Here is a 19,592-nt window from a genome sequence, read left to right on the forward strand (position 1 = left end):
CAAAAATAGAAGGATAACTATCTGAGGAATCACCTTTAAGAAGTGTTATCCTTCATGTGCAAAAAAAAAAAAAAAAAAAAAAAAGTGCAACCCTTTTTTATAGTGGAAAGGAACAAAAATTGAGTGGATGCCCAATAGTTAGAGAATGGCTGGATAGGTTATGGCATATGAATGTAATGGAATATTATTGTTCTAAAAGAAATGAGGAGGAAGCTGATTTCAGAAAAGCTTACAAAGACTTAGATGAATTAATGTTGAGTGAAGTGAGTTGAATCAGGAAAACACCGTATACAGTAATAACAAGATTATGAAATGATCAACTCTGATGGACTTGACTCTTTTCAAAATGAGGTAATTCAGAGAAATTCCAATAGACTTGGGATAAAAATGCATCAACAAGTAGAGAGAGAACATGAATATGTATCAAAGCATTATATTTTCACTTTTGTTGTTTATTTGCTTGGCTTTTTTGCTTTTCTGATTTTTTCACTTTTGATCTGATTTTTGTTCCGCAGCATGATGAATATGGCAATGTTTACAAGAGTTGAATATTTTCAACCTATATTGGATTGCTTGCTGTCTTGAGGAGGAGAGTGGGAGAGAGAGGGGAAAAAAATGCAACACAAAGTTTTACAAAGGTGAATGTTGAAAACTGTCTTTGCATGTATTTGGAAAAAACAAAATACTATTAAAATGTAATCCTTTAAAATAGAGTGAATGCTGGTTTTGTACTCTAGAAAATGCATTGATTCTTAGAATCCAACAGAGAGCTATACTTAGGGAAAATGTATTTGATTAAGAAAGAAAAAAGAGTTGTATTACCCCTATGTCACATATACTCACTATGTAGCAACATCACTGCCTTTGTATGTCAAGCTTGCACCCACTCTTCTTAGAGATGCAGAAACAGAGAGAGAATATACCCTGATTAGCAGGAAATAGGTACCCACTGTTCTTGCTATTCTTACTCACTAAATATCTCTGCCCAAAAGCTATTCAAATCTAATAGATTATTAATGGGAAGCACACTGATGAGGACTCATAAGTGATAGTCATAGAAGATGCAGTTCTTTAGAATTAATGGATCCATGATTCTTCAAAATCCTAAGGAAAGAATACTCAGCTATACTGGGACTCCAATCTATCTGTGCCAGTGGGAGTTCTAGGAAAGAATAGTAAAGGGATTGCTACACTATGAATGACCACCGGGAGGCACACAATAGCTAGTGGAAGGGCTGTGGAGAAAAGTCAAAAAATTAAAATGACAACAGGAAAACAAATTGAAAAGATTCTAATAATTAAATCCTAATCCTTAAAATTAACTTCAAGATGTTCACTGTACTTTACTTATACTCCTTTCTTCTTAATGTTGTTTTCCTAGGTCACAACCTTGATGTTTACTTAGTTCTGACTTTTGGCCAAGAATTCCTGATCAGATCTACCATGTCTCTGTCCTTTGGGATCTAAATCTCCAGCCCTTAATTATAGAATGAGACAGACTGAGAGTTAGCCAAGATCTTCCTTCCTACAATCATCTATAGGTATGATCATACTAGCCTCTATCGGGAAGAATATGTATAAATACATACTAAAACAATAAAAGAAAATATAAATGCATTGTCCTGAACTGTAATAAATCCAAAGATTTATTCCTTTCATCTCCTATTTCTAAATTATATTTTACATAATGAATTAAAGATAGGAAATGACAAATATTGTCTACATTAACCCATTCGACCATCACCTTCTCTCAGACTCTAGTAGAGCCAGTCCAGAATCCTGAACCCAAGACTCTAAAAGAGAAGTATCCCCTCCCTCCCCCACACACTATAAGCCCTGCTTCCATCTTAGTATTTCAACTATCATGAAGGGGGACAGTCTTTGTGGAAAAAGAGTCCACCATTACTACTACAACCAAAAGCAGATAATGACCAACTACCATTCACAGGACAGACTAGCCAATCTAATTGAACTAATGAGATAAAAGAGACAACATGTGCCAGACAGGTCAAATCACTTCAGTCAACACCTCCACTCACATCCTAATAAAGACATCCTGGGACTCTTGAGTACAGAGTCCTAGGGATAAGTACTCCTCAATCCACAGGCCCTACCCCTAGGTCAGCCCACCTCTCCACTCCAAACACTACTTGTCAATTAACTATATAGTTTTACTCTCCAAACCGTTTGTCTTGCTCACAGCCTGAGTCCTTTAGCCATTGTCTGGGGGAGCATCATCTTGTCCTTGTAGAGAAGTAAACTGGCAACTGCTTCTTCAAGTATTGTAATGCTATTCTCAACAGCTATAACTAATGAAATTCCCCCTGCCCACCAAAGAAGAAAGTTCTGATCACCAAATTCCTTGGCACTCTTTAATATCAAAAAGATGTATGATTTTTGAGGCATTTAGGTGGTGCACTGGTGTAATGGGCTGAAGCTCTTGAAGGTCTCATTGCACTGAAGTCCCAAGCACTTGAGGCTGATTAGCAATTGGACAAGACTGTATTAATATATGCTTGGAGAAAGAATGGTCCCACCCATTCTCTGTGCAAGTTCGATGTGTTGTATAGGAGATTGCATAGAGGATTTTTTTTTTTGGGGGGGGGGAGATGAGAGCTGGAGGCACTGCTGGCCGCATTCATGTCGTGATTGCTCTCACTTCATATTGCCATTCCCCTTCACCTCTGCAAAGAATAAAGATCAAGGATTTTCCCTTATCCTGGCTTCCTGACTCCAGCTGATTTTAAAATATGTGGTCATCAGACACTGGAGAGAGAATTGGACCTGAAGCCAAAAAGAACTCAAATCTAGTCTAAGAAACTTACTTGGTTTGTGAACCTAGGCAAGGCACTTGACTATTTCCTACCTCAGTTTCCTCATTTCTAAAATGAGAATAATACTTCCCTCCAAGGATTGCTGTGAGGACAAAAATGTGAAGCTTTGTAAATTTTAAAACATACTATAAATGATAATTACTACTACTACTACTACCACTACTCCTTCTCCTCTTCCTCTTCCTCTTCCTCCTTCCTTTTCTCCTCCTCTACTTATCAATGGAAATGACATTAAAGAAAATGAACTATCATTGTTTTACTATTGTACCCTAAGGACCATGGGATCTTTCCATCTGATCTGTAGTTGAAAACTTCTACTTGTGTTGTTTTCCCCTGAAAGAATGAATTCTTTGAGGGCAGTTTTCAGTTTGAGTACATTTTCACTGGTTTTCCCCTCTGCCTGGAATTTTCTTCATCTTCATCTCCTAGCTTTCCTGTCTTCCTTTGGAAATCATCTAAAATCCACTTTCTATTAAAAATCCTTTCCTGGTCCCCCAATGAAATAAAGAGACAAGGCTCGTAAGGATGTAGTACCTTTTCTCTGTTGGTTATCTCCAATTTATCCTGTTGATAGAATATTGGTACACAACTGTTTATGTGTTGTTTCTTTCATTAGACTGTAAGTTCCTAGTAAGCAGAAAGCTACTATTTGCCTTTCTTTGTATCTTTAGTACTTTGCATAATTTCTGGTTCATAGGAGGATCTTTATAAGTTCCTGTTTGTTACATGACAATTTCAGAAAAACCTGTAAAGACTTATATAAACTGATGCAATTAAATTAGCAGAACCAGGAGAATACTGTACATAGTAACAATATTATATGACGAGTAACTGTGAGTGACTTAGTTATTCTCAGCAATACATTTATTCAAGACAATCTATCTTTCTCCAGAGAAAGACTAATGGAGTGTGAATGTAGATCCAAGAATGCTATTTTTTCAATTTTTCTTTTTTCTTTTTTGCTTATTTTCTCCCACAAAATGACTAATATGGAACTATGTTTTACATGATTGCATATGTATAAGTTATATTAGATTACTTATCACCTTGGGGGGATAGGGAGAGAATTTAGAACTCAAAAGCTTAAAAATGTGAAAAATTTGTTTTATATGTCATTGGGAAAAAATAAAATTATTAAAAATATATGCTTGTTAACTTATTGAAATGGATTTAAGGGGGAAAAGGGAATAAGCATTTATATAGCATTTTCCATGTTCTATGGACTATCATAAATACTTTTTAAAAATATTAATTCATTTGAGCCTCAAGACCACTCTATAAGAGAGGTGCTGCCATTTTTCTCATTTTATAATTTAGGAAATTGAAGCAAACAAATATGAAGGGACTTGCATTTGGTCATATAGCTAATGAACATCTGAGGCCAGATTTGAATGTAAGTCTTCTTGCCTACAAAACCAGTTTTCTAATTACTGTACCAACTAACTGCCATATAGCCTATGTAATGAGTTACAATATTTCATGTAGTTTTCAGCCTGAAATGGGAGTCCCATATAATACTCTGCTTTCCATACTAACTATAGAAGGGAATTTAGCAAGCTGTAATTTGTCTAGAGGAGGCTAACTAGGTTGGCTAGAAGACTGGAAAAAAGGAAGGAGTTGTTGAAGAAAATGAGGTTGTTGAGTTTAGAGAATAAAAAGTTCATCTGTTTTCAGATGTTGAAGTCTTGCCACATGGCAGAGACACTACACTTATTTTGTATAATTTCAGTGAGCAGTGGCATTGGCTTAATATAAGGAAAAGATATAAAAATCAGAATGCCATTGGATGTTTTTCAAGTAATGAATTCTCCATTGCTGGAGCTACACAAGATCAGTGTCATCTTATCACAATACATTTAAAGTGTTTCTGCATTTGTTAAGATGTTCATTTGATGGCACATAAAATACCTATGATTCAATAAGTAACTATGTTTCAACTAACTGAGCTAAGTAGTTCAAAACTCTAGTAGAAAAATGTATGACTCTGTGCAGGATTGGCAACCATATGTCTGGGAGCCAATTTTTAATGAGAAAGGATTTAAGTAAGAAGCCTGCATCTCAGTATGGTGCCTTTCCCTTGCATTCTGTGACAGGTGACTGCAAACTATTTATTGTTACAGTGAGTTAACACTGCTCAGGGAGCCAATACATAGGGAAGATCTCTTTTTCACACTATAATTAGTACAAGTAGAATCAGTATGTATGAAAAAACACCCTTCATTTAGCCCTGAAGCAGATTAAAACCATCATGAATAGGTGTTGGAGCTGGGGGCAAAAAGGGGACCCATAAAGACGAGGAGGGAGAGAAAAAAAAATACAATTCTTTAGTATGTTCTTGCTTTGAAAACTTGGCAAAGTTTTTTTCAAAGAAGAGTTACACATTTGAAACAGTAGAATAGCCCATTACCATTATAAGCTGTGCTGAACAAGGAAGCAATGAATTGGTCCTATGCTTTAAAGACATTTAATTGAATCAGCATAAAAATTGGATATGGAAAGGGTTCTCTGATAGAAACAGTCTTTCAATCAACCCAACACTCTCCTCTGATTTTAGAATGACACAATCCCTACCATCAAGGGATCTGAAGTATTCTCAGGGAAGATAAGAGAGGGACACCAAGTAAGCATTCCAACCTGGATCTAGCTCCTGACATCCACACTCGCATCTATAGGGATGTCTCTGGTGTAGACCCATTGTGTTAAAAACTGAGCTAATTATCTTTTCCTTCTCCTATCCCTTCTTCTGAGTTCATGATTTCTGTCAGTGATACCTGTTAGTCATCTAGTCTCCCAACTTTGTCAACTTGAAGTTATCTTTTTCTGCTCTCTCTCCCACCTGATAGTGAATCAGTCATGATGAAATTCACCATGGTATTCTGTTTATTCATCAGAATCTTTCCTATTCCCATTGTCACTACTCTAATATAAAATCTCGTCACCAACAGCTTAGATTGTTGAAATAGCCTTATCAAAGGAGATAACATATAAATAGTTATAACTACATATGTACATATATACAGTAATATGGGTATATACATATATTTTTCATATCTGTGAATATGTATATGTGAGGAGAGGGGGGGGAGAGAAGAGAGAGACAGAGATGGGGAGAAAAGAGAGGGAGAGAAGGAGAGAGAGAGAGAGAGAGAGAGAGAGAGAAAGTAGAGATATGAATACTAATTTAAGAAGTGAGAATTTTAACATCTGGAGGCACTATCAAAACCCTCCTGTCAAAGACTGGCTTTAAACTGAATTATAAGGGAATCAATTAAGAGGTAGAAATGATGGGACAAAACATTCTAGGAATGGGGGACAACCAGAGTAAATGAATGGAGATGGAAGATGGAGCGCCATGTTTGAGGAAATACAATAAGGAACTGGGTTGTAGATTATATGTCAGGTTATAAGAAAATCAGAAATGTAGAAAGGGAACAGGTTATAAAGTCCAAGCTCTACAAAATTAATATTGAGTTCCAAAGGTAATAATGGGCCACTGGAGCTCATAGATAACTGAAAAGATGATAATGCCTTTGACAGTAGTAGAAAATTTGGAGGAGGAGTTTTGGAGAAAAATGAATTCTGTTTTAGACATGTTAAGTTTGAGTGGGAGAGGGTATGGTATAAGATTAAAAAAGTTAAGATGGAGTAATATAATGAAGTATTTGAACTGATATGTAAAGGAAAAATATTAGATCTTGAAGGTAATAAGGACCTACTAGACCTTATTGAACAGGGTAACATGCTCATATCTAAACTTAGAAAAAAATCACTTTGGTAGCCAAGTGGAGGATGGCTTGAAGTAAGGAAACATGAGACGGAAGGACCAGGTAGAAAGCTACTTCAATAGTCCAGGGAAGAGGTGATGAGGGTTTGGGCTAGGACTCTGGCTATGTGAGTAGAAAGAAAGGGAACCTACATGAAAGATATGAAAATTGAAATGACAAAATTATTAGACAATGAATTTGGAAAGGAGTTAAGGATAACATTAGTATTGGAGCTGAGAAGGAAAACTGTAGTTATTTGAAATGTTGAATTCACACTCATACTTTTAATCCCTCAAATAAAATGTTTTGCATTTCCATAAAATATTCCCTGATCCTACTAAGTATTTTAAAAAGTTATAATTCAACAAATATTTATTACATACTGATTATGTGTAAAGCAGTACACTGTATCTGTCTATGACTAGAATGAACTCTATATTGACTGGTGTCTACTGCCTTTATCATACAGTATTGTATATTATTATTTTGGATGTTCCCTATATCTCAGACTATAAGCATTATGAACAGGATCCAGCACAATGATATGCAAATAGTAGATAATGTTGGTTAAGCATTTTTCTTTTTACAGGGGAATTTCAAGATGATATACACTCCCCAAATCTATCATTTTATATTCTATGTACCCCATGGCTACCATGCATATATTAATACAATGTGATTTACTTAATTGATATTAAAGTGATCTGAAGATAGGTTGATTTGGTTGGAGTGAAGAGAGGATAATGTGTGTGAGAGAATGACCATTTCTCAAAGCCTAAAATAAAAAATAAAAAGACTAAATGCTACCTAACAATAAGTAAGTAGAACACTAGTCATCCACAGGACCAAAGATCAAATTACCTGATGGTCTTGATCATACTGAGCCCCATTTCAACACAGCAGTGGGCATGGTCCTGACGAGGTTCAGGGAGTCCAGAAACACAATAGTAGCAGTCCCCCAAGATCTTAATCCGAAGACAATGATGCTCCTATATTTGACATAGTAGGAAAGAAGAAAAAATGATCAGCAGAGGGATTATAGTTTTATACAATTCTTAGGGAAGAATTGAGGATTGAGACTGAGAAGGAAGATTATAATCATTTAATAGAGGGTGATACTGGGCTTACCAGTTTGCCTCTGCTATACCTTCCTCACCAGTCCTAATAGAATCAAACAAGTGAATTATCAATGCACATTAATCATTATAATAATTTGCCTATAAACTGATGTAGAGAGTTTTCATACCTACCAGAATTCTGATAGCTTGTCTCAGAGAAGTTAAAGAATTGTGCCTAATATCATATAGCTAGTGAGTGGGAGATAAAGGGTCTAAATCCAGTATCTTATTCATTTTTTCCAATGTTCCCAATTTTTTTTGTCTCAGGACCCCTTTATATTCTTAAAAATTGTAGAGGACTCCATATGTTTATTTTGGTTATATCTGTTGATAGATACTATATTCAATGAGCTACAGATGAGCTATAAATAGATGATACAATATTAGGCAGCTAGGTGGTTCAGTGTGATGATAGAGTGCCAAGCTTGGAATCAACAAGATCTGAATTCATATATGACCTCAGATACAATAGCTGTGTGATTTTTGGGCAAGTCATTCAACCTCTGTTTGTCTTAAACCACTGAAAAAGGAAAGGATCAGTATCTTTGCCAAGAAAATCTCATGGACGGTATGGTGCATATGATTGGTCACATATGACTGGACAACAATATTAGAAATAAAAATTGGTAAATTTTGAAATTTTGATTTATTTCAGAATAATAATAAATCATGTTCTTTATATATCTTCGTGAAAAAACAACTCTTTTTTTTCTAAAACAAAAATATAGTGAGAAGAATGGCACTGTTTTACCTATTTTTGCAAATCTCTAATGTTTGGCTCAATAGAAGATAGTTTTATTTTCATTATTTATTTTTGTATTCAATCTGTTGTGACATGTTATTTTGATTGAAATATATGAGCACACAAATAGGTAATTGGAAAAGGACAACTGTTTTAATATGAAAATAATTTCTTGGTATTATTATGAAAATAGTTTTGAACTTGACTCTTTGAAAGACTCTTGGGACATAGACTATATTAGCATTAATCTATACTCAGTTCTTAAAGAACTTAAAGGGTTCCCTAAGTGAAAAGTATTTAGAAATATCAGTTATCATTACTAAGTTTATAATATAACACATAGGTTATAGAAAACTCTAATGTTTTCTCCTTGATCTGGGAGTTCCAAAATTTGCTTATTATATACCTGGGAATTTTTATCTTGGGATCTCTTTCAGGATGGGTTCAATTTCTATTTCACCCTCTTGTTTTAGAATTTCAGGATAGTTTTCCTGGATAATTTCTTGAAAGATGATGTCTAGGCTTTATTGCTGATAATGACTTTAAGGTGGTTCAATAATTTTTAAATTATCTTTCCTGGATCTATTTTTAGATCAATGATTTTTCCAATGAAATATTTTACATTGTTTTCTATTTTTTTCCTTCATTTGCCTTTGTTTTATTGTGTCTAGATTTCTCATAAAGTCATTACCTTTCATTTGCTCTAATTTTTCAGAAATTATTTTCTTCAATGAGCTTTTATACCTCTTTTTTCCATCAGGCCAACTTTGCTTTTAAGGCATTCTTCTCATTGACTTTTTGTCCTTCCTTTTGCATCACTCTCATTTCTCTTCCCAATTTTTTCTTCTACCTCTTTTACTTATTTCCAAAATCCCTTTGGAGCTCTTCCATGGCTTGAGAACAATTCTTATTTTTCCTGGAGGCATTGGATGCAGGAGTTTTGACTTTATCTTCTTAGTGTGTGTTTTGATTTTCCTTGCTACCATAGTAACTTTCTATGGTCAGAATCATTTTCTGCTGTTTGCTCATTTTCCCATTCTATTACTTAGCTTTAACTCTTAGTTAAAGTACAGCTCTATTTTCAGGGTGGAGAATGCAATGTCTCAAGCTTCCAGGACTTTCTGTAGCTCATTTCAAGAGATCTTTCTATGTTCTTGTAAGTTTTCACTTCTTCCAAGATAGTTTCTGGCCTATACTCTAGTCAGTGAGTGACCACAAACACTCTTTTCTGTCCTGAAACTATGAAGAGGATCCCCACTCCACTGTGGCTGTAAGTTCTTTAACTAGTGTGCCTCATTGCCTTGGGTCTGTCGGCCAGAATTGTGCCCCAGATCTGAGTATGGAAAAGGAAAAGTCCTGTTTCAGGGCTACCAAGAGACCTTTGTAATCTTCTTATGACCAGTTGTTTGACCTTCTTACTGCCAATGGACTGAGATCTACAGAAATTGTTGCTGCTGCTGCTGCTGAAGATAAAGATGATGATGATGATGATGATTCGTTGGCTCCCAAGGCTGGCTTCTGGTTTTCTGGGGCTTGCACTGTGCTGGTGCAACCTGGGCCAGATTATATTTCACTCTCACCCCGGTGAGACAGACCTTTTCTGACAATCTTCCAAATCATCTTTTGTGTCTGTGGAACTGAGAGGTCTGGAAACTTCCAGTGCTGCTCCTGATTCCAAGGCTCCCAAGTACTTCTGGTTTTCTGGAGCTGGGACTGTATTAGTATAACCTGTACCAGACTAACCCAGACTAACCTCCAGTCACCCCCTGTTGTGACAGACCTTTGCTGCCAATCTTCCAAGTTATCTTTGGCTAGAAAATTGTTTTAAATCATCTTTTGTTAAGTTTTGATGCTCTAAAATTTCTTTAGTTATTATTTAAAGGTATTGGAGGGGTTTGTGGGAGAGTCTTTACTCACCAAGATGGTGGAGTAAATGCTCTCCCCCAATATGGATATTTTGTAGCTCTATATCACCACTACAGGTATACCTCATTTAATACAATAAAAGGAGCTCCATAAATGTAATGTTTGGGCAAGCTTTATGTCATAGTCAAACCCAGTCTTAATCTGACCCAGTCTCCTCCAGCAGTCTGCCAGTCTGCCAGTCTCAACCAGTCTCTCCTTGAGTCTGACTTTATTCCCAGTTCTCTCAGCCCTTAAATCCCCTATTACAATTACATAAGCATTACTGTATACTGAGTATAAGCCAATCTAGAGTGATTATATCATTATATCAAACTAGAATGATTTATAATTATATCAAACCAGAATGATTATATCATTATATCATACTAGAATGATTTATAATTATATCAAACCAGAATGATTATATCATTATATCATACTAGATATATGTGAACTAGAGAACCCTTATCTCATTAATTCCATTGAGTTAACACCTTGTTTCAAGTCTGCTTCTCCAAAGTTACAGTCCTCTACACATGGATATTGATTCTTTAAATGAATAGTGTCATATAAAGGGTTTCCTGTGAGTTGAGAAGATTTTGGAGAAGGCCAACTATGCTGTCAAATAAAATGCTTCTGGGACTCTTGAATAATTGGAGGTTGACCCCTATATTAGTGGAACTTGAGGACTCAGCTAGCTTTAACAGAATGCAGCTTGTTCAAGGTTGCCGGTGTGTATCAGTATCACCAAACAATATATGAAGTGTGTGTGTGTGTGTGTGTGTGTGTGTGCGCGCGCGCATGTGTGTGTGTGTGTGTGTAAAACTGTTGCTACCAACTATTTACTATTAGGCAAATTAGCAAATTCTCCCTCAAGACCTTAATATTTCCTCAGGAAAATTGGCCATGATTATGGATGTTTGTAGTTCATAGAATCAAAATATTTGAGCTGGAAAGGTCCTAAACCCTCTATTTTTTTTTTTTTTTTTTGGCAGAGGCAATTGGGATTAAGTGACTTGTCCAAGGTCATACAGCTAGGAAATGTTAAGTGTCGGAGACCAGATTTGAACTTGGGTCCTTCTGACTTCAGGGCTGGTGCTCTATCTCCTGTGCCACCTAGCTGCCCCTAAACCCTCTATCTTAAGATCAATCTTATATGACTATTCCCTTTTCCAGATAAAACAGCCAATGCTCAGAGCTAGGGAGTGAGTAATTTAAGATCAGTCACCTAAGTAAGCACCAGCCAGGCTCCAACCCCAATTCCTTTGGGGATCAGCTCTAATGCACCTGCCATTATACCAGAGATGACTTAGAAGTGTTGAGATTCTGTCATGCTCCTTCTGTCACATCCATTCAAAATGGATGTAACTAGATGTAACTAGAAGCGGGCAACAGGGTTTCACATTGGGACTATGTTTTGGAGCACTAACTCCTTCATGGGACAGTATTGATTACCAGATGATTAGTAAGATTCTTTCTTCCCTTACCTTAAGATGTCTATAATCTAAGGGAATCCTTTCTTAGGTTATCCCCCAAATGAGGTACAATGGAAAGAGTACTGGGTCTGGAATTAGAGAACCAGATTTAAATTTTGTGTGACTTTAAACATTGGTCCAAGAATCTCAGTATCTTATTGATAAAATTAGAGGTTGGAGATAGTATTAAGTGGCCACACAGGTCCTAGACTAAATGTATGATCCCATAATCCTACTCCCCCCGCCCCCGCCCCTTTGGTAACTGCCTCACAGTGTCCTGGTCTTTGCTTTTGGGAACATCTGAGCTTCCACCCCAGGTTTTTAATCCTCTTCCCCTCCAGCAACTATTTTATAGGAAATGCTCTTTTTGCCAGAATTTCTAAGTACAGTTCTGTACATATATATTAAGTACATAAATACAAGTTGTTATTATATTCAAAAGAGGCATTGAACCAATGTAAAAAGATGTGGGCGGATGTTCTTCTATATGTTAGACTCTGATGCTTTCTGGTGATCTCAACTCCCACTGGATGACCTGATATGAATTCAGAAAGACACGAGTTCAAACTACTAGTTCTATGATGCTGGGTAAGTTACTTAATCTGTTTCCCTCAGTTTCCTCATCTATAAAAGGGAGATAATAATATCACCTACGTCCCAGATGTTGTAAGCATCAAATACGATGGTAATTGAAAAACACAGCATAGTGCTTGGCACATAGTAAGCACTATATGAATAGTGCGCTATTATTACTGCAAATATTAATGTTCAAGTTCATAGGAGATGATTTTTTTTCATTCAGAAAAAAGTTCTGTGTTAAAGAGTTCTTAAAAAAATAAAATGAACCAAAGCTCAGAACACACAAGCAAGTCCCAAGATGATCTTAAAAATGTCACTATAAAAACAGTTGTGATAGATACATTGCTTATCCATTTTTTTTTTAATTTTTAGGTTAGTGAGATTTTATTTTATGTTTAAATTTTTATTTTTATTTATTTTGCTCTGAACTTAAGATATTAAAAAACATTTCTATCACAGAATAGAAAAAATCAATGCACATAAAATTATAAATCTATTATGTACAATTTGTTATTCCTTTTAAATATAAACTACTTATGCAACTTTCTTTTTTTTCCTTTTTTTCTTTCTCCTTCCCTAGAAATGGCTACCATTACACACAATATGTATATATAGTTATATATATATATATAATACATATCAAATATATGTATATGTATGTATATATGTGCATATATTTGCATGTATAAAACATCCAGGGATTTCTTACCATTTTTTTTGTCATGGATGCTTTTGTCAGTTTGGTGAAACATAGGGACTCCTCAGAATAACATTTTTAGGTGTATAAAATACTTAGGATTACAAAGTAAACCTATAACATTGAAATATAGTCTGTTTATATGATAAATGAGGCTAGATATGATCTAGTTATAGATCTAATAACTGGAATATTTTAAAGTAGCGATGAGCATAAAAGATTTTGTTAAGATATCTGCATCAATTGTAATATATGAAAATATCCATTATTTCTATTGATGACAAAGTCACAAATTCTGCTAAAATTACAGTGATTTGTTGCCTACATTCATAACAGAATATTAAATTTTATTTGGAGATTTAATGAAAATAACATTTTCCCCCATTCAAGTTCATAAACAATTGGTTAAGAACTCTTCAGCTAGTAAATTCCATCCAAAGAACTAAAAGATTTGGGTGGGGCATGTTAGTTGATTCCAACCTATCATCTACTTATATTCCATATCTTGAATGAATTCTGAGATTTCTGAGTCTTTTTTTCATAGGTTACATTCTGTGTACACTAAATTTAATAACAAGACACCTAACCTCTAAGTTGGATACAAATGGGATCATAACACTTGTCGTGCCTAAAATAGGAACATTGTTAAGTTGCATTGAGATAATCCTTGTAAAACCCTGAGTAACATATATCTAAATCTACACACAAACCACATATGACATACATATAAATGCACATGTGTATACACACATATATTTATGTCTGTGTGTGTATATATATATATATATATATTTAATTTATTATGTTTATGGGAAAAGAATAGTCTATGTTCAATTCAATTCAACATACTATTACTAAGGTTCTATTATCTATATATGTGAGTATATGTGTATACATACATGCATGCATGTGTGCCTATAGGTGAGGAAATTAGGGTTAAATGACTTGCTTGGGGTCACACAACTAGTAAGCGTTAAGTGTCTGGGGCAGGATTTGAACTGAAGCCCTCTCAATTTTAGGGTCAGAAAGTAGAGGTGCACTTAACTAGTGTCTGGGGCAGGATTTGAACTGAAGTCCTCCCAATTTTAGGGTCAGAAAGTAGAGGTGCACTTAACTACTCATAGCACTTCTTTTCAGATGAGGCATGGGAATTCAGAGAGGATTAGTGGACTTGTCCAAATCAGAGCAATGATTTCAACCCATTGTTCTTGACTAAATCAGTCCTTTGGGTTTTTTCCTATGATTCCACAAAAAAGTAGTAATCTACCTTACCACCTCTGAAAGGATGACATGGTAAGTGATGGAGATCATATGGATTCAGCCCATATTTTATATCTGTAGAAATATCAGAAAACTTGGCCACTTTGAATTCACTTTTATGAAGGGATTGGTGAAAGTAGTATTGGACACATTTGTGGAAAATTTCAATATAAACCAATATCTGTATGTCTTTGTGTTCACACACACACATATATATATATACATATGTGTATATATGTGTATGTATGTGTATATATATATACACACACACATACACATATATACACACATATGTGTGTATATGTTTTTTATTGTGTTAGCATGCTTTAAATGATTTTACATTCCAAAGGGGAATAGGGAAGGTTCATTGTGTACCAGATAGATAAATAAATAATAACTATATAAAAAGCAGTGTGTCAAGCTGAAACACTGAGCTGTATTTAAAATCAGACTATCTGCATTTAGCTTTGGTTTCTGATCATTACTAGATGCATGACCTTGGGAAAGTGTCTTAAGCTCCCCAAGGCTTAGTTTCCAGCTATGTAAAATTGAGAAGGTGGGAATAGATGTCCTCTGATGTCCTCTCCAGATTTAGATCTCTGAATGATGGAAAAAAATTATATGAGGGAAAAGAACACTAATATCTTGTTGGGAAGGGATGAGCAATTGCGAAAGGCCTTATGTAAGAGTAGTGAGTTATATTTGAAAGTTAAACAAGGGACTATCCATGGGAAGATGATAAAGACTGAATTTCAAATTTAGGGACCACATGTGCAAAGATAGAGATATGCGATGTCATGTACAACTAATACCTAGCAAGGCAGTTTAACCAAAATAGAGAGTAAAGGGAAGTAATATGAAATAAGATTGGATGAGTAGATCGAAGCCATATTGTGGAGATCTTTTAAGTGGAATGCATTTTATTCTAGAGGAAGACTCTTGTCTGCAGTAAGAGCTAATCTTGAAATGAGATTCTCAGAGGATATTTCCCTCCACGTCTGATTTCTGGCTATGAGCTACAGTTAGATGAAAACATAAGTGCTAGTGCATTAAAAGAAGAGCTGTTCTCATCCAGGTGCAAGATAAAACAGTATCAAGGAAGAAGCTTTTCTTAGTAGATTTTTAAGCAAAAAGGGTGTATAGAAGAAGGAAAAAACAACAATTCCCATCTTTGGAGTCAATGGACTTGATTTCAAACTCTATATCCTAATTATTTTGTACTCCATGCTTCTGTTTCTGATTTTTTATTTACTCTTTATATAATTTCATAAAGATTAAGAAAAAGAAAAAATCTCTGCCTTCACCATTCTTTTCCATTTTAGTTGCACTATAGATAGTATTATTTACTAGTAATATAGTTCAAATTAATCCCACTAAGAACCCTAGGTTATTTCACACATGCTGTTTTCTAAACATACCACTTCCATCCCATATAAAATGTGGTTGATCTTCTGAACCCAATACAGGCCTTGATACTTCTTTCAACTTCATTATATATGCTACCAAGATATTCTGAGATGCCATTTTTGCTATACAATGTCTATGCATATTATAAAGTAGAATGTGAAACACTGAAAAGTGATAGGGAAATTTCTTCCTACAAGCTTTTGCTTTGATCATACTCTAACTGTGGCTTCCTGACTACACTGAGAAAGATGAATACACTTAGCTATTCATCAAAATTATTTTCAGATGAAACAATGAAAGTCTAGAGAAACTTAGTGTCTGGTCCAAGTCAGAGCAATGATTTCAACCCATGGTCCCTGACTAAGTCAGTCCTTTGTTCGTCCCCTCCCCCATTATTCTACAAAGAAGTTGTGATACCTTACTACTTTAAAAGTGTGACATGCTAAGTAATGGATACCATATGGATTTAGCCTATACTTTATATTTGATAAAAAGATCAGAATCCTTAGTCACTTAGAACTCACTTTCGTATTTGACACATTTGTATAAAAGTTCAATATAAGCCAATATGTGTAGTTCATTGGTTCATGTATATATATGTGTGTTTGTATATGTGTTTGAATGTATTTGTATGTGTATAAGAGTTGCCATTAAAATTATTCCATCTCTGTCCTAATAAATAAAAATATAGTGTCCAGATCACTGAGAGAGATCACTGAATTCCAATTCTGTCACCGAAAGTATTATGCATGAATATCTTTATGTCATCAACATATTTAATAACCATGCTATTTATACTTCACAAATACCTCTATACTCTAGCAGAATTTGTGATTTTTAATCATAATTCAATTTTTTGATTTTGTTAGTTATGAAATTATAGAATTCTTTTATTGGAAAAAAATCTCTGAACTAATCTAATTTTAACTTATGTGAAAAAGAATCCCTTCTACAACCTATATGAGTGGTCATCTAGTCTTTGCTTGAAGACCTGTAGTGAATAAAAATGCATTACTTTACTTCCTGAGGCAGCCTTTTCCACACTGAGATAGAGCTAACTATTAGGAAGTTTATCTTCATACCAAGATTAATTTAGTCTCTTTGGAGCTTCCACCTGTTGCTCCCACTTCAGTACTCTGGAGTTTCAAATAAAACAAATCTAATCCTTTCCCCCCACTTAATAGTCTTTCATGTATTGAAAACAGTTACTATCTCTTATCTCTACAACTAAAATACTCTTTTCCAGGCAAAACATCTGTGATTTCTTCCAATGATTCTTATATAAAATGAATTCAGCATAATGATCACTCTTCTCACAGGGTACTAATTGTGTGCTCAGTAATTATTTAGCTAATATTTTTAACAAGAAACTTGATCCGCTTCTGAAAACCAGCCTAGGTATATATAGAAAGAGTCATCACCAGAAATAATCTGATAAAAGCCTCCATAAAACAACATATTCTTCAGTATTAGGTGATTTCATTCAACGAAAAGGTGGATATTTAGAGATGATCATAACTAAAAAAGCAAGCAAGAAAATAAATGAATGAATGAATGCACATACTGTTTTAAAGAAAGTCAAGAGACACTGGACATGATACTCAGTCAACAACAAACTTAAAGCACAAAATTGGTTGTATTCTAACAAAGAGAATACGATTGATTCCTAATGAGGTAATTATTTCCAACTTAGCTATCTGTGTAAAGCCAAATCCTCAGTTTTTTAGTACAAAGATCATGCCAGAGTAGCAGAAATACCTCAAATAAGAAGGATTATAGAATCCAACTCCAATCAGACCTATTTAAACAAGTTGTTAATTCTGAAATATGGAAAGTGTAGCAGATTTCAAGATGGTCTAATAAGAATTTCTTAATGAAGTTTAACTAATGTAAATGAATTGCACAATAAGGAGATCAAGAGAATTCAGAAACCACTTTACACAGGAAATATTTGGACTAGTTTGCAAAATGCAGAGAAAAGACTGTCAAAGATGACCATAATTGCATAATAATAATAAATAATATTTGTGCAAAATAAATTACATACCAAGCATTATGCTAAATGCTTTAGAACACAAATTATCCAAATCTTATGGAAAAGGATGACGGATTATAATATATAATACTGCATATAACAGTGTATTTTTAAAAATCAGCTTACAGAACCATTTGTGAAAGGCAATTGATGGCATCTGAAGGACATTTAAAGATAAAACTTGAAGCATGATAAATATGCACAAATTGGAAAAAAGAGCTATGGAAATTTCTATAACCTACTGCTTTCTTTATTAACAGAAAAGTGGAACCAGCACAATTTAAATACAACATCATGGTTCCTGATGTACTCCATGAGAGAACAGAACTAGTATTAAAGACCAAAAACAAACAAAAAAAAAATAGATGAGAAGTATTCTACCAAGCATGTACAAAAATGATCTATTCTGGAGGTTATATAATTTTGAGTGCTTTAGGAATAGAGTTCCACAATAATTAAAACACAAACAAACAAAGAATGCTAAATGCTTATAAAAGTAAAAGATCTTATTAATAAGAAATTTTCAGTAAGGACAGTTCAATAACTACTCGAATGTCTACTTTTTCATTTCTATGAATTCCTTATGAAATAATTTGCAGATGTATCTAGATCATCCTTAATGAAGATATCAAATGGAAATGCTGACTTTTACAAGTCACGATCTCTGGTAGAGGATTTCTTTGGATTATTCCAGTTGACTGAAAAGTACAGCAAATATGAGATTTCACAACGTGGTTCTTTTTTGTTTACTTAAAATATATATAAAATTCAGTAGATCAACAATTTCTCACTTTTACCAATAAAGAACAGAATCAAAGAAGAGATGAAAGGCTTTTCATTAACAAAGTGTCTCTAGTGCATATGTAAATATATCCCTAGTGGCAACTACATAAAAATCATATAAGATTCCTTGAAAGACAAAACAATAAAAACCGCTTTGTTCTCTGATCCTTTGATAATCATTATAAAGCAAAGCCTAAAAGATAGAGATATATACTTGCCTAGTATACAGATCACTTATGTGAATAACCTCCAGCAAAGTGAAATAGGCTAGTTTGGGACAGTGAGAGGTCTTTGACCTGCAATGGAAGAATTGGATAAAATTCTTTATTTTTGTTAAACTGTGAAAGAGAGTTAGTCTTTATCTGTAGGATCTGTATTCAAATCCAGATTCAGACACTAACTATGTGATCTTGGGCAAGTCACTTAACACTGTTTGCTCAGTTCCTCATCTATAAAATGAGCTGGAGAAGGAAATGTCAAACCGTTTCAGTATATTTACTAGGAAAATCCCAAATGAGGTCATGGGAAGTCTGATATGTCTGGAATGGTTCAACAACAATGATAAATACATGCATATATATGCACATACACATACTCAGATGTGCAGTCAGCTGATCCTATCCAAAATGAGCCATGGCTAACTTTGGTTCATCAAGTCCATTCTCCAGAAAATACATCTCTTATGCATATCAGAACCCAAAATTTGAAGCTTCCATGGACAGGAAAGTATGCAAATTTGTTCATTTTCTTCTTTTTTAAAAGGTTCCTACTTCTGAGGTCACCTATCTTCTTGTTACCACAATATTTTGGTGGGCTTGGGCATCATATGGAACTGAAGGGATATCTTTGGATTATGTGCAGTATCCAAATGGGAGCTCATGTCTATATGATTCTTCAATCTCCATTATTATATCTACACATATAGTTCTATTTTAAAGGACAGCATTTTGTACACTGAAACTACTTATAAATTTAGAAATATAGCAAGCAAGT

The 19,592-nt window shown here is 34.5% G+C and overlaps 1 protein-coding gene across 2 annotated transcripts in view; it reads right to left on the minus strand.

The window, feature by feature from the left end:
* ADCY8 (adenylate cyclase 8) overlaps positions 1–19,592 on the minus strand; it is a 364,885-nt gene that overhangs the window by 178,153 nt on the left and 167,140 nt on the right. For both annotated transcript variants that reach the window (XM_031947205.1, XM_031947204.1), the window contains exon 5: positions 7,460–7,587. In XM_031947205.1, the coding sequence (XP_031803065.1) occupies positions 7,460–7,587 (128 nt within the window). The remainder of the gene's footprint in view (positions 1–7,459; positions 7,588–19,592) is intronic.

The sequence above is a fragment of the Sarcophilus harrisii genome, chromosome 1 (genome assembly GCF_902635505.1).
Source record: "Sarcophilus harrisii chromosome 1, mSarHar1.11, whole genome shotgun sequence".
In the NCBI taxonomy this organism is placed as follows: Eukaryota; Metazoa; Chordata; class Mammalia; order Dasyuromorphia; family Dasyuridae; genus Sarcophilus; species Sarcophilus harrisii.